This window comes from Tamandua tetradactyla, chromosome 5 (genome assembly GCF_023851605.1).
Source record: "Tamandua tetradactyla isolate mTamTet1 chromosome 5, mTamTet1.pri, whole genome shotgun sequence".
Classification (NCBI taxonomy): Eukaryota; Metazoa; Chordata; class Mammalia; order Pilosa; family Myrmecophagidae; genus Tamandua; species Tamandua tetradactyla.
In genome coordinates this window covers 1902959-1923106 of record NC_135331.1, presented here as the reverse complement: position 1 = coordinate 1923106, position 20148 = coordinate 1902959, and the positions used below count along the sequence as shown (strand labels likewise).

The following is a 20148-nucleotide window of genomic DNA, read 5'->3' as shown; positions in this document are numbered from 1 at the left end:
AGGTGTTCAGTTAATAGCACTTCAGTGGCCATAGAGCAGTGCTGCTTTTTTTTTAACCTTTTATTAATTAGTAAAGTAGGTCTCTGCTTTCCAGAATCTATGTGTTTTTCTCCATATAGCTCCATAAAGTTCTTTTCACTCTGGATGCAAACACCTTTCCTGAGTGGGTTCCTATGCAAAAGAAATTGCCCCCCATTCATCCTGATGAGTGGAGTGCTGTTCTGAGAGTTCTGTTTAGGTGAGACTGGGCACTCAAAAGTAGCAGTAAGTTGGCCCTGAGCTTTGCACCAGCCAGTGAGGAGTGAGGCTTTGGGAAGAGGTGAGCTTGCTCTGACCTTGCTTCAAGCAGCCCTGCGCGTGCTGAGCACACGCGGTGTTGACACAGGTGCCCGTGGCCGGGCCTCATTTGCCGTGACTTCTCTTCCTCTACAACTGTATTTTAGAAATGCAGATGCCTGTTGAAATTCTCTCTGCGATTTATTTGGAGCAGGCTTTCATGGGCTCAAGATGTTTATTTATTGAGTCACATCACATCAGTATTTACCTTACTTTAAAACCCGATCCCCTCCTGGAAAATTCAATGTAAAATCCTAAGAACAGCAGCCACCCTAATAACGTGTCTGATGTAGTAGAAGCCTAATGTGAAAGCTGAGCTGCAGGAGCCCTTTGGAATGCGCCACGCGCCCATCTCCTCTGTGTCTCACGACCTCATCACGATTGTCCAGGATTTGTATACCACAGCGGGTGGTCAGCTGAAAGGATTTTCAGTCCAGTTCAGGGATTTCCCACCCTAATTCTGAAACGCTACCACTAGGTCCCCACGGCTCCGTCAGGAGCACTTTTCTCAAAGCACCATTGCATCAGCATGCCCGCATGCTTCAAGTAACAGAAGGTCACCATGCCATATTCTGGCATGAAGAACTTGATTTTAAAAAGAGCACTGGACTTGACATCAGCGGACGTGGGTTCTCCCCTTAAATGTGTATGAAGTTCCTGCTGTATAGCATGAGCCGAAGTCCTGTCATAGTTGTTGGTTGAGATGGTGAACCCTCAGGGCAGTAGCTGTGTGTCAGAGAAGTGCCGTGGTGGTCTGTGCCAGCTCCTGCCACGTACAGAACGGCACTGCCAGCTCCTGCCCACAGCAGGCCAGGCAGGCAGAAGGCATGCGTGTGGATAGGGACAGAAGTGCACATCGCTCCAGGCAGGCCGCCAGACCTGGGGTCAGGAGCCCCAGGGGAGTAGACATGCACCAGTAGCCTAGCCTGCTCAGGAGGGGTGGCTGGGGCCACGGTCAGAGCTCAGGCAGGACTCTTACCTTCCTGGGCCTCCTTTTCTTGGGGGGAAAGAACAGATCTGCCTCCTCCTAAAACTTCTTCCCTGACATTCTATGAAGTGAAAATCTGGAAGGGCAGTCCTAGAGCCGTGTAGAGAGGTTCATAAACCGCTGCAGTGTTGTTTTCTGGGCTGCCCATTGATAATCCAAGGGCATACCCAGTGGGCCAGAAATGCCCATCGGGGTGAGCGACTTAGGATCTGCCTCTCTGCGGTTAGCTGTGTCTGGTACCCTCCTGCCCACATTGCTGCTTTCTGCTTCCTCTTCATGTTGTCCGTGTGTGAGTGAAGTGTTATTTATTGGCAGGCGCCCTGAAGGTGCCCAGGTAAGAGATGATGGAAGTTAAACAGTGACGGCGGACCATGTCCCCATGCAGCCTGCACGTGTCCTCTGTCCTTTCTGTGAGGCTCGCCTGAAGCTGGGTTGTGGCTGTGCCCCAGAGAGCCATGAGCCTGTGTATTTCCACATCCTGGGCAAGATGTGGGCTGAGCCTTCACATCTATCCCAGGAGACAGTCTCTGTTTGGGGGGGAGGGGTATTTTTACACCTGGAGCCAGTTTTCCCTTTTCTTGAGCTCAGCTGTGCCTTTTAAATGTTTCATTATATTTTACCAACACTTAGATGTTTGTGATGGGTAAGTTCTTGAGTTAAATTAGTCAGCCATTTTGCCAGCGCTGCTATTTTTTACCATTCTGTTTTAATTTAACAGCATGGATGGTTCAAGAAGTCATAGAGACTGATCGTTAGTCTGAATGTTAGTACTTTCAAATGAGTGATACTCAGTTTTGAGGACTGTTTATCTGCTTCTGTCACATAAAGAATACATTAGATTGGAACTGTGTTATACATACTGTTGGTTGAAACCTAATTATATAACTCATTTTTATTTGAGTGAATTCCTGTGTCTTTCTGTCGTGGCTACCATTGAAAGTGTGTACCGGCCCATTCCTAGGCCTCTCTGCCTAGGTGTGGTGCTTTTGTCCTTCCTGTGGACCCAGTAGTGGCAGCAGGGGCTTCAGTTTGGTGTGCTGAGTGAGTGCTGTCCCGCGCTGAGGGCGTTGGCTTTGGGAGCAGGGCATGTACCAGGAGCAGGGCCCTTTCCCTCTCTCTTCTGCGGTGGCTGCCCAGGGGGCAGAAGAACGGTCCGTAATGTTGTGACTCTCAGAAGTGGGATTGGTTGGAAATAGCCATACTCACTTCCTTCAAGGGGAAGTGTGTGCCTTACGAAGGACAAGCATGTACGTGAACACCTGAGTGTGACAGGAAGCGCCTGTGTGTGGACCTCCTGCCATCTGTCCCTGGGCTAACTCTGTGTGCAGTCTGGGCCCCAGGGTGTGGGTGCGCTGCCTCCAGCCCCTCCTCCCGCCCATCAGCCCGCGGTCCCCTCCCCAGGCTTCCCTTGGGCCATTAATCGAACTGGTGCTGTGCTGAGGATGAGTGCGAGGGTGGATGAGTCTGCTGACTTTGAGTGTCACATGTTGCTTGTACTGCTCGGCAGCCGAGCATCCAGCCCGGACGGAGGACTTGGGCGTGGGTGGCTGTGTGAGTCATGAGCCGAGGTGCTCAGGCTGGCAGGGGTGGGGAGCTCTGCCCCGGCTGCCCATCCTGCCCACAGCTTGCATGGGCTGCATAGTCTCTCCCACCCAGGACCCCAGCTGCACTCAGTGATGACATGCTGCTGCGCTCGGGGGTGTTTTCCTCTGCATTGCACGCATTGCTAGATCCATGGGCAATGATAGCTTTTATGTTTTATAAACGTTACTGTTTTGAAGTGAATTCATGGAAAATCAAAATAAATTCCTTAATTAGAAAAATGTTTACCGTCCTCTAGTGAAAAAGAAATTAAATCTCTATAGTCAGAACCAGTAGCAGCTTGACTACAACAGGATTAAAATCTTAATTAGATTATTGGATTTTCTGTGATTTGTGCTGGTATTAAACATTTTCTTAAAAAGATAAATAAATTTACAGGATTTTTTTTTTTTTTAACATGCACAGGTGCTGGAAATCAAACCCAGGTCTCTGGCACAGCAGGCAAGAAGTCTGCCTGCTAAGCCGTGTGGCCCACCCTGGGAATTTTTAAATAGTTTAAAACAGTGGACTAAAAAAAAAACAGACAGTGGACTGCTGTCCTACAGATATTTGCATATGTGCAGAAAATGTATAGGAAGATTTCATGCATTGCATCACTGTTTATAGTAGCAGAAGCCTAGAGACATTCTAAATGTCCCTAACTGTATGTCCTCTGTGACATGCAGAGAGAAAGTGGGGAGCACCCTAGTGTACGTCTGCACTGGGGGAGCAGGGCTGTGTGCTGACTCCGCGTCACGTGGCTCCTGAAACCAGCACGGCAAAGTGCCCTGAGACCAGACAGGGCCAAACTCAGGGGCACGGGAGGGCGCTGACTTGCAACCTGCTTTTGTTAGCTTAGATTATCTTGGTGGGTCACGCAAGAAAAGGGTAGGTAGTTGACTCTAGAGAGGGGAATTGTTTTAATCTGTACATTCTGAAGTTAGGGAGAAAATTAATTTATCTAGAAAATTAGTTTGTTTGGTTGCTTTGAATGCTCTCATGTCCGTTCGTTTTCCCTTGTTGCTAGGTTTGTGTTTTCACTTTGCCTCACTGTTTTATTTTTTTAAAGTGTGTATTATGTAGTATTTTCGTTTCCAGGCTGCTCAAGCAAATATCATACAGTAGGTTGGCTTAACAACAGGAATTGACTGGCACACAGTTTTGCGGCCAGGAGAGGTCCCGCTGGAGGCGAGGCTTCCCCCTCCCCCCGAGGGCTGACTGCCTACTGGCAGTCCCAGGTCCTCAGCTTTTCCGTCATAGGGCCCGCACACGGGGCCCGCACACGGGGCGGCATCTTCCTCCCCTCCTGGGTTCTGCTGGCCTCCAGCTGCTGGCTGTGCCCTCGGGCTCCTGTCTCCCTGTGGCCTTCCCTAGGTGGCCTTCAGGCACAGGAGTGCGTCTCATCCCGGTCCAGTTGGGCTGCACCTGTACTTATGTCCTTTTACCACAGCTCAAAGCCACAGGAACAGATTCAGTTTTGGGGGGGTACATAGCCCCACGCTAGCACATGTGGGTGGAAAAATATAGAAAACAAGGTGATTGAAAGCAGACGGAAGTGGCGTTGCGTTGATTGGCATGGGTCTGGTACAAGCTGACCTGCCACCCAGCCCTCTTCCTCTGCAATGTCTTGACAGCTACGGTGGCCGCCATGTACTACAGCTGCTACATGCTGCCCGATGGCACCTACTGCCTGGCCCCGCCCCCTCCAGGAATGGATGTTGCCACCTACTACAGCACCCTTCCTGCCGGCGTGACTGTAGCCAGCTCCACCGGAGTGACAGCCACTGCCCCCCCTCCCCCAGGAACCACCCCCCCACCGCCCCCAACCACGGCAGAAACCAGTAGTGGGGTGACATCTACCACCACCACCACAAGGTATGTGCATGTTACTCTTCTTGGGTGACACAACAGAAGTCACCAAAGTATGTCTGTGCCTTTAATTAGGAGGGGGGAGTTGTAATCTGTTTTACATACAGAGTCTACAAGTATTTATTATCGCAATCCCCAAGTTAACAAAATTAATAGGAAGACATAAATTATCATAATATATGCATTTTTTAGCAATGAAATCTAACCATCTAAAAATTAGTTGCCATTTAACATCCCACACCTCCTCTGTGCAGTGCCAGGCAAAGCCAGCAAGAACTGAACTGCAGTGATTTGCAGGAAACCCAGCTGCTGAACACTCTGTGGAGTGCTTTCTGAGTGTCTCACAAGGTGCCCAGCCCTCTAGGGGCACTTGTGTCTTGGAGGCTCAGTCCCGTGTGTGAGTTGAGCCGAGTGCTGGGTGGGTGCCCTGCAGGAGGCTTGTGAGAGTCACACGCTGGAAAGAGACTCTTGCGAAATGTGACGAAGCTGTTACACATTTCTGCAGAAATGACCCCCTTTTCTGATCATGATAAGAGAGTCAAACATGAAACGAAGGGTGTGGAATCATGCTGTCTTTTTTGCATGTTTGTGGAAAAGATAAACAAAAATTTCAGTGCTTGATTTATTCATTGTTTCTGAGAATTCACTCATAATGGAGAAATGTTAATCAGGAGAAAAAAGAACCTGTTTTTATAACTTTAAATCTCATTTTTTCAACAAAACCCCCGTTTTTGCCATTCAGGATGATATGGGGCCTGTTTAAGTGAATGGCATTAATTGGCTCAATGTAGTGCCTGTTGACCTCAGAATGCGGGGCTCCCTAGTTGTTGTTTGTGATTCACACCTTCATTGAAAGGATGCCCTGCCTCCCTGCTGGGCTTGATGGGCAAGCTCACAGCTGCTCTGGGGTCTGGGGGTGCAGCCCAGGGCAGGGCGGTGACCCGGCCTCTTCCCTGCAGTGCACGCGCCCCCGTGGCCGCCATCATTCCCCCACCCCCGGATGTCCAGCCCGTGATTGACAAGCTGGCCGAGTATGTAGCCAGGAATGGCATCAAGTTTGAGACGAGTGTGCGTGCCAAGAACGACCAAAGGTGAGAGTGAGAATTGTGTTGGGTTCGCTGTGGGACTTTTACTCTCAATACATTTCTTTTGGGAAGTGGGAGTTAATTCTTTTCTTGGTTCTACTATTTTTAGATAAATAAATCTTTTAAGTATATGGTTAAATTAGATAGAATTGGGTTGTATTTTTTAATTGTGTTATCTGTCTTTTGTTTGTATACTTAGTTTGGTCTTTTAGGTAATAATGTTGAGGCTACCTAAAATAGAAGGATGGATGGAAGTCATGCTTTTTAAGAATCTGGCCTAGAAATTTAGGTAGAAACCTTTTTTTTTTTTTCAATCAGGTAGTGTTCCATGCCTCAAGTACTAAAATATAAAGCATGGGCTTGCATTTTCAGTGTGTTCTGGGTAACCTTGGACAATTCTTTAACCTCTGTGTTCCTCAGTCTCCTTGTCTACAGAACGGGCAAGATGTAGCAGTAGCTGCTTCATAGAGTTACTGCAATGAAAAGTCGATAGCTGTGAAGCTTTTAAGACTGTCTGGCTCACAGGAAGCGCGCTCGGCACCATGAGGTATTGTCCCGGTGGGGTGCTTGATGTGTCTTCCTTCTCTGTTCGCAGATTTGAGTTTCTGCAGCCCTGGCACCAGTATAATGCCTATTATGAGTTTAAGAAGCAGTTCTTCCTCCAAAAGGAAGGTGGTGAGAGCACACAGGTACATACCTGGGCAGGGTGGGTAGGTCCCTGAATCCCTATGAGCTTTGTTTTAGGTATAATGTATCTCTGGCATAGGCTGTTCTTTTACCTTGTCCAACCTCTCAGAAGCAAGTGTTATTTAGGTCTGTGGAGAATTTTCCCTCGTGTTCCTAGGACATCAATGCCCATTTGTCCTACATGCTCTATAAAAAAGAAATTATGTTTCTTCAAGCATTAGAAGTTTTGGTTGGCTATTTATAACTATTTTTGATGAAAGCTATGTATGATACTTCAGTATGTAAAATTTGAGCCCATGCTCCCCCAGCTGCCATGCCCAGAGCTGCAGTGGAAGCCCTCATCCTCAAGGGCCAGCCTGTGGGCTGCTCCCCTTGCCCACCCTCTTTCACATGCCACCCCATGTGTTTGTCGTGAGTCCATTTGTAGCATCTCTTCATGTCCTTGTTGTCCTTCCTTCTGCATTTATCTCCTCTCCTCACCTTTGTGGACAGGCCTGACAGCTTAAAGACCTGTTTTATAGATGAAGTAGGCATTGCTTATCAGTAAAATTTCTACAGACTTTTATCTCTGAATGCCCAAACTGAAGAAAACTGACACATCGGAAGACAACAGGGATAATTTGATATTCTGAAAGTATCCTCCGTCACCAGTCCCCAAAGAAAAGACATTGAACCTTGGTTCACAAGACTGTTAGAGCTTGAGAATTAAAGTGTCTTCCAAAGGAGAAAAGGCCTTTTATCCACTCCTTTTCATTCAGTTGTCTATCAGAAAATGGCAAATCTGATTTTGAAGGTATGCTCCTTAGTGCTTTTTAGGCAGTAAGATAGAAATGTGATTGTCTAATGAAGTATATGAATCTTTTTTTTACAAATTTAGTGTGATTTATTAGTGACAGTTTCTTCCAATGTTTTATCTCTGTAGGCGGCATCAGTACCCGAAGAGGCTTCTGCAGACTCCGCTCCCGAGAAGCCTAATGACATTGTGGAAGGCAGTGTACCTGAAGACATGGCTGATGCAGGAGGGAAAGGGGCATCGGGGGGCAAGAAGGAGGCGCCATCCAGTAAAACCCTCACCGATGGGAAACTTGTGAAAGGTGTGCTCGTCCTCTTACTGCAAGTGAAATCCCTAATCTTAGATATTTTACTTTAAATTAGCATGAAGGAATTCTGGATGACTTAAGAATATGTCCTTTTTCCATAGAATAGGTGGAGTTGGCAGTTTCTAAGTTTTGTGATGAAACTGTCTTACTTTCTTATACTTCCCTAATTTGGAATGTAAGGTCATTTAAATAGAAGTACTCTTAGGCATGCATTTAATATTGTTACTCTAATGAATAATGTCCTGAAAATGTTTAGATATTTCAACTAATGGTTCATGCATCATCAGACTTCTAAAATTCTGTATGCGAACCAATGCACCAACAAAACAGTTTTCTTTCTTTGTTAAAGCAGGTCCCTTAAGGAACTCGACCAGGTGAGATTCCACTTGCTCAGTTTTAGTTACTTTGTTATGGTCAGTTCCTACAAAGAGTTTTTTGTGTAGCATGACAGACATAAATGTAAATTGACAATATAATAAAAGGCAGTATGAAGGAAAAGGCTGGAGAAGGTACATTAGCAAAGAACTATATGGTAAATCTTCAGTCATTAGCCCCACCTGGGAAGAACGGGCATGGCTGTATGGAGGAAAGTGTCTCAGCTGTGCTGAAGAGGGTGCCCAGGGTTCCAGAGGCCGGGGGCATGGTCATGGGAGCAGCTCGCATGGGGGTGAAGCCATGTCTTTTTGATGTGGGTTTGATTGACATTTCCCTAATGGCTAGTGATGTGGAGCATCTTTTTCATGGGCTTTTGCCATTTGTGTATCCTTTTCAGAGAAATATCTGTTCATGTTTTTTGCCCGTTTTTTAAATTGAGTTGTTTGCCTCTTTCTTTACATGTTCTGAATATTAAACCCATATCGGATGTGTGGCTTTCAAATATTTTCTCCCATAGTGTAGGTTGTTGTTTAAAGTCTTTTTTTTTTTCTGCAAATGGAGATGCAGTTTTCCCAGCACCATTTGTTGAAGAAACTATTCTTTCCCAGTTGAGAGATCTTTGCCCCTTGTCAGAAATCAGTTGGCATTAATGTGAGAGTTGAACTCTGAGCTCTCAGTTTAAGTCCATTGGTCTGTATATCTTTCCTTGTACCAGCTCCATGCTGTTTTCATTACTGCTGCTTTGTAGTGAGTTTTAAGGCCAGCATCTGTGAGTTCTCCAACTTCATTCTTCTTTTTCAAGATGTCTTTGGCTTTTTGGAGCTCCTTACCGCTCCATATAAATTTGATGATTGGCTTTCTTTTCCATTTCTGCAAAGAAGTTTGTTGGAATTTTTATTGTGATTACATTGAATCTATAACTTGTTTTGGGCAGTAGTGACATCTTAACAATACTTAGTCTTCCAGTCCATGAGCATAGAATGCCCTTCTATTTATTAAACCTTCTTTGATTTCTTGTAGGAGTGACTTATAGTTTTCTGTGTACAAGTCCTTTTACATCCTTGGTTAGATTTATTTGTAGATATTTGATTATTTTGATTGCTATTGTAAATGGAATTTTTTTCTTGATTTCTTCTTCTGATTGTTCATTGCTAGTGTATAGAGACACCACTGATTTTTGCATGTTGACCTTGTTCTGTGCCACTTTGCTGAATTCAGTTTTTAGCTCTAAGAGCTTAATTGTGGGTTTTTCAGGATTTTCTGATCATATCATCTGCAAATAAAGAAAGTTTTACTTCTCTGTTTCCGATTTGGATACCTTTTATTCCTTTTTCTTGCCTAGTTGCTCCGGCTAGAACTTCCAAAATAATGTTGCGTAACAGTGGTGACGGGGGCATCCTTGTCTTGTTCCAGATCTTAGAGGGAAGGCTCGCAGTCCTTCACCATTGAGGATGACATTAGCTGTGGGTTTTCGTATTATGCTCTTTATCATGTTGAATAAATTTCTTTCTATTCCTAGTTTTCTTAGTGGTTTTATCAAAAAGGGGTGCTGGATTTCCTCGAATGCCTTTCCTGCATCAATCAAGATGATTGTGTGGAGATTGTCCTTCATTCTGTAATTGTGTTGTATTACATGAATTGATTTTCTTGTGTTGAACCACACTTGCATACCTGGGATAAATCCCACCTGATCATGGTGTATAATTCGTTCAGTACGGATTTGGTTTCCTAGTGTTTTGTTGAGAATGTTTGTATGTCTGTTCATAAGCCATACTGGGCTGTAATGTTCTTTCTGTGTGTGGTATCTTTGACTTGGGTGTGAGGGTGATGTTGGCCGTAGACTGAATTAGGGAGCATTCCCTCCTTTTCTCTCCTGCTCAATTTTGAAGAGTTCGAGCAGGATTGGTATTAATTCTTAGAATGTTTGGTAAAATTCCCTCTGTGAAGCGCCTGATCCTAGGTTTTTCTTTCTTGGGAGGTTTTTATGATTGATTACATTTCTTTACTAGTTATGGTTTGTTGAGATCTTGTATTTTTTCTTAAGTAGGTAGCTTGTATGTTTCCAGGAATTTGTCCCTTTCATCTGGGTTATCAGATTTGTAGGCATACTGTTGTTCATAGTGCCCTCCTATAGTCCTTTTAATTCAGTGGGCTGGTAGTAATGCCCCCCATTTCATTTCTCATTTTAGTCATTTGTTCCTCTGTTTTTATCTTCATCAACCTAGCTAAAGGTTTCTTAGATTTTATGTATTTTTTTTTTTTCGAAAAAACAATTTTTGGCTTTGTTGATTTTCTCTGTTGTTTTTTTAATTCTCTGTTTCTTTTACCTCTGCTTTTCCCTGCTTCTGCTCACTTTGGATTTAATTTGCTCTTTTTCTAGTTTTTCCAGTTTTGGGGTTGGGTTTCTGATGTGAAATCTTTGTTCTTGTTTATGCTAAGCATTTAGAGCTATAGGTTTCCCCTCAGAACTTCCTTTGCTACGTCCCATAAGTTTTGGTATGTTGTTGTTTTCATTTTCATTCACCACAAGATACTTCCTAATTTTCCTTGTGATTTCTTCTTTGACAGATTGGTTGTTTTAGTACATTGTTTAATTTCCATGTATTTGTAAGTTTTTTGTTTTCCTTCTGTTACTGGTTTCTGGTGTCGTTGCATCATAGTCAGAGAAGCTATACTGTATGATTTCATTGTTTTGGAGTTTATTGAGACTTGTTTTAGGACCTAAGATATAGTCTGTCCTAGAGATGACCCAGGTGCACTGGAGAAGAGCGTGTGCTCTGTTGTGGGGAAGGCATTTTGTGTATGTCTGTGAGGTCTCATTGGTTCAGAGTGTCATCCAAGTCTTGCATTTCCTTATTGATCTTCTGTTACTCAAGGTAGTGTAGTAAAACCTCTTAGTGTTAATGTAGAGCTGTCAGTTTCTCCCTTCAAATCTGTCAATATTTGCTTCATGTATTTTGGGGCTCTGCTGTTAGGACCATATTTATTTGTAAATGTACTAGGGTTTCTGTATCTCCACAAGCTCACCAACACTTGTAATTTTCAGTCTGTTTTAAATGATAGCCATTCTAATGGATAATTTTCATTTGCTTTTTTCTGATGACTAATAACGTGGAGCATCTTTGCATGTATTTATTGACCATTTGAGTATCTTCCTTTGAGAAATGTCTGTTCAAATCCTTGACCTATTTTCGTATTTTTAGATTGTGTGGTTTGTCTTTTTTGTGGTTGTTAAGCTATAGGAGTTCTTTGTATATTCTGGATAGTAAACTCTTACCATGTATATGGTTTTCAAATATTTTCTCCCATTCTGCAGAATGTCTTTTCACTTTCTTGATGACCTTTGATGCCCAGAAGTTTCTTATTTAGGAGAAGTCCAGTTTATTTATTTTTGCTTTTGTTCTTCATGCTTTTGGTATAAAATCTAAAAGTCCATCGCCTACTACCAGGTCCTGAAGATTTTCCCCCTCTTATCTTTTAAGATTTTTATGTTACTAACTCTTAAATTTAGGCCTTTGGTCCATTTTGAGTTAGTCCCATACCCAGCCCTTAGAAACCGCTGACCTCCATTGTGTCTCTGTACATTTTCCTTTTCTGAACGTTTCATCTAACTTGAATCATTCAGTATGTAATCTTCTGTGCCTGGTTTGTGTCACTTCGCATAATCTTTTTGAATTTCATCCATGTCGCAGCACATGTCAGAGGTTCATTCCTTTTTACTGCTGAACACTGTTCCGTTGTGTGGAAGTGGGTTTTTATGTCTCTTTCTGGAACCAGCAAGCTGCACTAGGAGCTGGGCCCCACTGCTGCCTGTCACCAGAGGAGTGGCCGAGCAGCAGTAGCCACTGCTCAGAGCAAGCAGTTTACTGTTCTTTACTGTAACGTACCAGCCTCTTCCTCCCACTCTTCCCTGGGTGCTGTGCAGTGTTCTCCTCAACTCTGCATTCAGACGGTTCCTGCCTGTTTAGTAGTTGTTCTGGTGGATGGACCGACTTCTGGAGCTTCTGACCTTGCCATCTTCCTTCCCTCAACCGTCCAGTGAGAACAGGTTGGGGCTCTACTTTCCACATGTGCTCATTAGACTTCATTCTATGGGAAGCAGATACCTTCTTACTCTTAGTTTTATCCAATTTGGTGATTTTATGTTAAGATTAAAGTAGGGAAACAATTTGGAGGTTTTGGTGGAAATGCTGACTTGAAATTAGAGCATAACTGGAGAATTAGAAGAGAGGGTGCTTATTCATGTGGTGGGGAACTTGGGGGCTGGCATGAATCTGCAGCACCAGTCAGCAGGAAGGCAGAGTGGTTATAAGAAACGACAGGCAATTTAATTGAACCTTAATGGAACCTTAAATAGGGACATGAGATTTTGTTGGTTTGTCCAGGTTAATGTGATATCCCGATAAATCCCAGGATGATTTGAACAGTGAATAAGGAAGTATTTGCAAAGTCCCCTTCAGGGAATGAGGAGAAGGGGAAAATTCAGCTTCCCCATTTGGAGAACCCCTGATAGTCTCACAAGCAGTGGGGACAACCAAATCAATAGGCTGAGTGCTCAATCTTGGGGTTCACCCATCTGAAACTATCCCTGCAAAGGATAGGCTAAGCCTACCTAAAATTAGGTGTCAGAGTCTCCCCCAGAGAACCTCTTTTGTTGCTCAGATGTGGCCTCTCTCTCTAAGCCAACATGGCAGGCAAACTCACTGTCTTTCCCCCTGTGTGTGGAACATGACTCCCAGGGGTGTAAACCTCCCTAGCAACGTGGGACAGAAATCCTAGAATGAGCTGGGACTCAGCATCTATACAGTATCTGATAAAAACCCATCCATCTCTCATTTGTGAGAAAGCATAAGCCTGGCTCTCTCTATAAGAATATAGGAAACAGAAAAACCACTGTACCTGTGAAAATTCAGAAGGTCAGAAGGAGACAAATCTGAGCTTTCTGAGCACGTGGGCACCTATGAAAGAGGCTTACTTGTAACAGAGGAAAAAAATTAACCACTAGTTTGTATTCTCACAATTTATATCTGTAAAACTAGTGCAGCTAATAATCTGACATCTGGAAAATATGCTTAGAAATAGATGGCCAAAATTTAAAATATAATGAAAGAACATACTGGATGAGAAGACAAGTTCAAATTTTTTCTCAAATTTAAATGAAGGGTGAGGCCATGGTGGCTCAGCAGGCAGAGTTCTCACCTGCCATCCTGGAGACTTGGGTTCATTTCCCAGTGCCTGCCCATGCAAAAAAGAAAAAAATTCAGCGGAAAAGGATAGAATAGAGAAAGACCTAGAAAAATATGTTATCCTCCAAAGGGGGAAAATCTCAATTGAGGATCAGACTTGTCAAGACATCATATACAAGTTAACTTTGAATAATCAATACAGGCTCATTTTGCGCCTTTTAAATTTAATTTATAAAGTATTACTCTCCCACTATTTAATAGCTTATCTTGGGATATGCTTTGTAGCTAGAGGTGTCTATTGATGTAGTTATTATATTTCAAAGACCCAGTAAATGCTTTGCATATACTTTAAATCTTTTATAAGTTTGAGACTGAGGAAGGAGGTGAGGTTTTCATAAATGTCACCCAGTCTTAGAACCTTCTTTTATTTGCTTGAATCTGTTTTCTTCTCACAGTCAGCTGGTTTGCAGAGTACTTAAAATTTCTCTGTCTTGTAGTTTACTTGAGTAACTTCGTAAGTAGTAACTCATGGTTTTTGAAAAATAAAGTGTCTTAGTACAATCAGTTAGCAGTTGTGAAGAGCCATTTGCTCTCCTCTCTGAAAGAAAGGGAGTCAGTGAGTCCCTATTGCAGTAGATGGGCAATAAAGATTTTCCCTTTTAGGCCTTTGTATTTCTCTTAAATAAAATTTTCCAAATATCGTAGGGGAGAAAAATTAAACCAAAGATTTTAAAATTCTTGTAGGTGTAGAGAATAGTCTAACACAGAATCGGTGCCCAGTAAAATGTCTGCTGCTAGAGGAGTGGGCTCCGTAATGTTTGCCTGGCAAGAAAGGGCCATGTTATTTAGTTGGGATTTTGTTCAGCTTCATTCCTGTGGTAAGCATCTTGTGCCGGCTTACCTTGTACAAATTTGGCTGGATGCAGGGGACCCCCCTACCCTTCCTCTCATGGAGGTGACCACGTGGGGCCCAGGTAGAGGTCCCACTGTCTTGTCCCCTGTGTGTGACACTTGTCACATGAGCCTCCCCAGGCTGAACCTGACCCAGGCTGATCACAGAACCCTGGCATCTGGCACCCATGGTGCCCTGGGCACTGCAGGTCTGACTTGCTGACAGAGGAACCCCTCCTGCATAAGCTGTGGCCCCCTCTGGGTTGGTTACCCTTCCTGCTTACTGCTCCCTGCCCAAGGAGCCTGTCAGCCTGTGGACATTTCTGCCCTGGTATTCCAGGGACCTGACCATGTGTTATAATTTTTACCTTTTCTTAATAGCTTCATTTGCTCCAATAAGTTTTGCAATCAAGGCCAAAGAAAATGACCTGCTACCCCTGGAAAAAAATCGTGTTAAGCTAGACGATGACAGTGATGATGATGAAGAAAGCAAAGAAGGCCAAGAAAGTTCTAGTAGCGTGACAAACGTCAGTCCAGCTGTTGCCCCACCCTGTGTAGTTGTTGAGGAGAAGAAACCTCAGCTTACCCAAGAGGAGCTAGAAGCAAAACAAGGTTTGTAGATACATTTTAAACTTCTTGAAGGAAAGAAATTACATGAATACAAGATTAATCTACTAAGCCAGAAGTATTAAAACTGCCAAATACAATCTCAAGTGTTTGGAATTCATTTGGAGTTGGGTATTTTTTTTTTTTTTTTGAGCATTTGAAAAGTTCTGTCAGAGTAGAGCGTCAGAAGCTTCTTTATAAAGCGTCACATGCAGTGCCCTTAGCACTTTGTAGAGAAAGCACATTGGCTGTGTTGTGCCTCCTGTGCCCCAGTAGAGTGCTAGAGTGCTTTCATAGAGAAGGTACTTTGCACTCTGATTGCAGCCTTGGGGTGCACAGCTCGCCTGTGCTCCCAGCTCGTGTTCATGTACCACGCGAGGTGCCCCCTGGCCAGGCTGTCTCAGAGCAGAGCGTCAGGCCCTTAAAGAGGACGCGGGCCGCGACTGGCTCCTGGGCTGAGGCCGCCACCGCCACACACGCTCGGCCTCGTGGTGCCAGTGGCATGGGGGTGGGGCCACTTGGAGTCCTTCCCCAGCTTGAAAATAAAATCTGTTCTGTATTTGATTAGTTCATTAATGATTAACTTTGTGGTTTATATCTGACTGATTCTCTTAAATTGCTGTTTCTGTACGCACAAAAACAGATCAAGCAACATGTTTGAGAGGTAATGTTTTAACCACAGTTTGCTGACAAGAACGTGCGTTGCACTATGATTGCTCTCCGTAAGCCAGTTTGGACTTATGCATGTGTATCTTAAGTCTACACTCACTGTGTAAGTCAGACCACTTGTCCGATCATTTGGAATCCAACACTCTGTGTGTGTGTGTTGTATGCCTTGCCTCATATGAACATGTGCGATCCTGTCACAGAAACTGTTCCGAGGGTTTCCATCATCCCAGCTTCCGCTAGAATGGAAGTGTTCAGCCTTCTGACTGATTCTGAAAATAAATATGAAAACATTAAAAATTATAAATCTAAAAAGAAAATTATAAATCTGTATTCTCAAAAAAGGATTTGCCCAGTTTGTTTACCTATTCTAAATTTTTATCATATTAGTTTTTTTTTTAATAACTGCATTGTATTTTTTGGCCCTTTTACTGCCTTTACAAATTAAGATAGCAAATTAAAATACTGCTTGCTCCAAATTTTTATTGTCATTGTTTATTCCCTAAGCAAAGCAAAAGCTGGAGGACCGACTTGCAGCTGCTGCCAGAGAAAAGCTTGCCCAAGCATCTAAGGAATCAAAGGAGAAACAACTCCAAGCAGAACGTAAAAGGAAGGCTGCTTTATTTTTACAAACCTTAAAAAATCCTCTGGCAGAAGCAGAAGTTGGAAAAAATGAAGAGGCTCCTTTCAATGTAGAGGTAAGTTCAGAAATTGCACCTCAGCCTTTTTGGAGCAGCAGAGCTGATGAAAGCATATATATGCTGTCACCCCTGGCTGCAAAGATTTACCCACCCAGCCTCCCTCCTCCATGGGCCTAGTGCTGTTCCTTTAAGGGGCTGATGGACACCCCTCCCATAAATGCACGTGGGCACGGGCACGCCTGATGCCAGCTGGACCCACAGGCCCGGAACCCAGCTTGGGCATCTCCATTTACGGCTCACCCCAGGGCTGGTAGGAGAGCTTTCTCAGTGTCTCAGGTCAGAGCACGCCTGGCGGCAGGGGCTGGGTCGGTACCGGCATCTTCATGAAGGAAGATAAAGTAAGATTCTGGCCGTCCTCTCTTGCAACGGGTCCCAAGCACCACCCCTGAGGTAGGCAGCCTGGCACCAAACCCTCCCTGCCCCTTTCTGAACTGCTTGGCCGTGGACTTGACTCACTGGGCCCAGTCCATCCGCAGATGGAGGCGAGGGCAGAGCTGCAGGGGGCTGGGCCAGGCCAGGGGCTGGGGCAAGCCTGGGGCTGGCAAGCCACACCCCAGCCTCCAAGGAAACACTTCGTAAAGGCGCACTGCTGCAGAGACTTCAGGTTCCAGTTACATGCTCCCATAGCACACCCACCTGGCTTTGTTTGTGGTTAAACCATATTTCAAGGAGATCCTGGGATGCTTTTGTGAGTTCAGGAACACTGTAGACATGACTTTTTTTTTTAATTATGGTACAATTCACAAAACATAAAATGAGCCATTTTGAAGTGGCCAGTTCAGTGGCATTTAGCACATTCATAGCATTGTGCAGCCACCACCTCTACCTGGTCCAAAGCTATAACCTTTTTAAAGTAAGAAAAATAGTAAGGTCTGACTCGTCCATTCAGGTGTGAGGGAGGATTGATTGTCTTCGTGTCAATCACTTGTGACAGACTGAACCTCTTATACCTAGTCTTCCAATTTTAAATGCATTAAAGGCCCATTTTACATTTTAATTAAAATATCAGAAGGGATTGTAGACCCAAGTTAGACAACAGGTAAAAAATTGTGGCCTTTTTTTTTTTTAAGGAGCAGTTAAAAAACAGTCATTTAGAAGAAATCTTTCTCAATCTCAAATCTCTCTTTAAAAAAAAAATAGTTGTAACTCTAGAATTTACTTTTAAAAAAGTATCAAACCATCAGAAAAATTGAAATAGACCAAGGAGCACCCGAGCATCAGACTTTAAGCCTGCATGTGTGTACCCTGGGCACTCTCCTTTCTGAATTGTTTGAAAACCAGTGGCAGACCCCACGACACTGACACTGCCTGTAGGTGCTCCAGGGTCTCTCTCCTAAGCAAGGCCACTGCCCCCCAGGACCAGCCTTGTCCTCGAGGCCTCACAATGGCACTGGGGCCTGGAAGATGCAGCCATAGTCACTTTTCTCCAGGTGTCCCCAAAATGTCTTTCATACCTGTTTGTCCCTTCAGTATAGAAACTCTCTTTGTTTTGTTGAGTTGATTACTTTGATATTTCAGAGACTCCAGGGTTGTTTTTCCTAACTAATTTTTGTTGAATTTAGTAGCTTGGTTTGTTTGGTTTTCCATGGAAAATAACATTCTGGTTTTTTAGTGTTCTGCTGAAAGCAGAATTAACGTTCTTGTCTCAGGAATCAGTCTGAAATCCTGTCAATCTGGCAGGACTCAAAAAGTACGACTTGAACAGGTGTGGGGAGAGTGTTGACTTAAAGTTTTTGTGAGGGCCTGTCAGACTGGAATAAGGTGGCGTGAAGTGTGGGCTGGCCGTGCCCTGGTCCTCAGGCCTCCCAGACCTCCTGCCTGTATACCACCCCAGCGCTGTCGGTGGTCTCTTCTGCTGGGCGTCCCGCCGGCCTTCTGTCCTCTCTGGTCTGCTCACTCCAGCAACCACGGCCCACGTGCAGAGAGGCACGGGGGACAGTGCGTGGTCCCTGCTCAGCTCCGCAGAGGTTCCTGCAATAGGAAGAGCAGGCCAGATACAGCCGCAAACAGTGATTGGGAAGATGGCCGTAACAACAGAAGGACGCTTTTGATGTAGTAGGAGAAGCAGAATGTCAGATAGGGTTGTGTGCTCACAGCTGAAAAGTCGTGCGGGGGGGAGGGAAGTGCCAAAAGGCAAGGGGAGGAATGGGAGCAGTGCTTCTCGTTTCCCTCGCTATGTCACTTGTGCAGTAACGGTTTGATTAAAAGGCATCTGCAAGAATGCTTTAACCAATTATTTGGTATACTTGCATCTGTTTCCTAGTAAAATTCTGTTTTAATGAAAACTCAGCCACGGTAGAGTCGTTTGTCTTGAATCCAGTCTTTCCCAGTCTGCTCTACTGCTGCATCACAGACCTGTTTCCTTGTGAGCGCAAAATGGGGCACAATCCGATGCCTCTTCTCTGTCTGGCTGTACATGTGAGTCCTCCCACCTGTCCTGTTTTCAAGGTTTGTTCTGATTCTGTGATATATGGAAATGAGTTTGTTTCTTTCTTAAATCATTTGGATGGTTTTCCTGGTGCAGACTGTAGCTACTAAACCCTTTCAACAAAAAAGTAATGTTAGGAGCAGATGATACTAAATGTCTTTAATTGTTTTGAACCAAAAATACATGCAATTAAATGGAAATTTGCTATTAAAGACATTAAACAACTTTTAATATGCACTTTGCTATAGATATTGGTTTGAACAGCAGATGTTTTTAGGCCAGAAGGACCTGATATATTATATATTTTATAATATATATTACATTTACCACTTGGGCCCCTGGTGGCCCAGGTGAGGAGGGTCCAGGAAGCACCCCCACAGACACACGGGGTGCAGGCACACTTGGCAGAGGCCCTGGGCAGCCACAGCAGAAGTCCTGCTCCCTTATGTCTTGAAATTACTTCAGATATAGTTAGTACTTCTTAGTAGTGTTAAAGAAAGGCAGTTTTGTGGTTTTTACTTTTATCAAAGGAATGCATGCATGTGATTTTAAAAAATTCAAATGAAGGAGAAGGGTATAAAATGAAGAGTAAAAATGTTTTCCAGCTTCTTTTCCCCAAGGTTTAAGCGATGCCTTAAACACTTCTTGTTTATATATGTGCTGTACTTTACCGAGTATGTCCATGGCTTAAGTTCCTGACCATGGGATTGCTGAGTCCAAGTCTCTATGCTTTTTGTTTAATTTGAAGTATTGCTAAATTGGCCTCCAGAAAGATTGTAGCAGTTTGTGCTGCCAGCATTGGTTATCATCAGCTTTTAATATCTGTCAGTCTGATAGGTGGAAAATGGCATCTCTGTTTTAATGGCATCAAGTAACTCTGTGTGGGTTTTGGTCGTTTGTGCTTTTCCTCACAAACTGCCTGCACACCGTTGGCCCACTTTTCTCTCAGTTGTCCCTGTCTTTGTCACCACCAGCTTGACCCACCTTTTTTTCAACAGCACTGCAAACATTTTTTCCACTGTGTGTTTTCAGCTGCCCCATGTAGGGTTTATTTGGTGTAAGGAGCAAGGTGAAGAGATATTTTCTCCCCTCATATAGCTAGACAGTTGTTCTAATACCACTCAAAAATCACATCCTTTCCCCACTCACTTAAAAAGCCTCCTTTATCATATAGTAAATTGTTGTGTTTGGTCTGTTCCTGCACTTTGGTTGGTTCCAGTCATCTGTTCCTCAGGAAAGGTGATTTTTACATATTCAAGTAAAATTTCAAATGATGTTTAAAAGTGTGCTTGTTGGTATGGAAAAATGTTAACAGTGCATTAAGTTTTTAAACAGTACATAAAAACATATACATAAACAGAACATATAAACCATTATATATGCTATCCCATTTTTGTTGTTGTGTGTATGTATTCTTAATTCAGAATAAAGAGAAATCAGAAGTCTTGAATTGAACCGCTTTTAAGGTACCATGTTTCATTTACATGGTAGCAACAGATTGTGATTTTTTTCAGTCCCGGTAATCTTCGACGTAATGAACCTTCCAAGTTTACCTGTCCAGGAAGAGTTTGAAAAAGAAACAGAAGTAAAAAACAACAGTGCTTCTTGAACATCTGTTACGTTCAAGGTACAAGGCACTTACGGAGATG

The 20148-nt window shown here is 43.8% G+C and overlaps 1 protein-coding gene across 7 annotated transcripts in view; it reads left to right on the top strand.

The window, feature by feature from the left end:
* SFSWAP (splicing factor SWAP) overlaps positions 1-20148 on the top strand; it is a 208971-nt gene that overhangs the window by 162330 nt on the left and 26493 nt on the right. For all 7 annotated transcript variants that reach the window (XM_077159535.1, XM_077159536.1, XM_077159530.1 and 4 more), the window contains 6 exons: positions 4540-4780; positions 5734-5865; positions 6455-6548; positions 7469-7640; positions 14480-14710; positions 15878-16068. In XM_077159535.1, the coding sequence (XP_077015650.1) occupies positions 4540-4780; positions 5734-5865; positions 6455-6548; positions 7469-7640; positions 14480-14710; positions 15878-16068 (1061 nt within the window). The remainder of the gene's footprint in view (positions 1-4539; positions 4781-5733; positions 5866-6454; positions 6549-7468; positions 7641-14479; positions 14711-15877; positions 16069-20148) is intronic.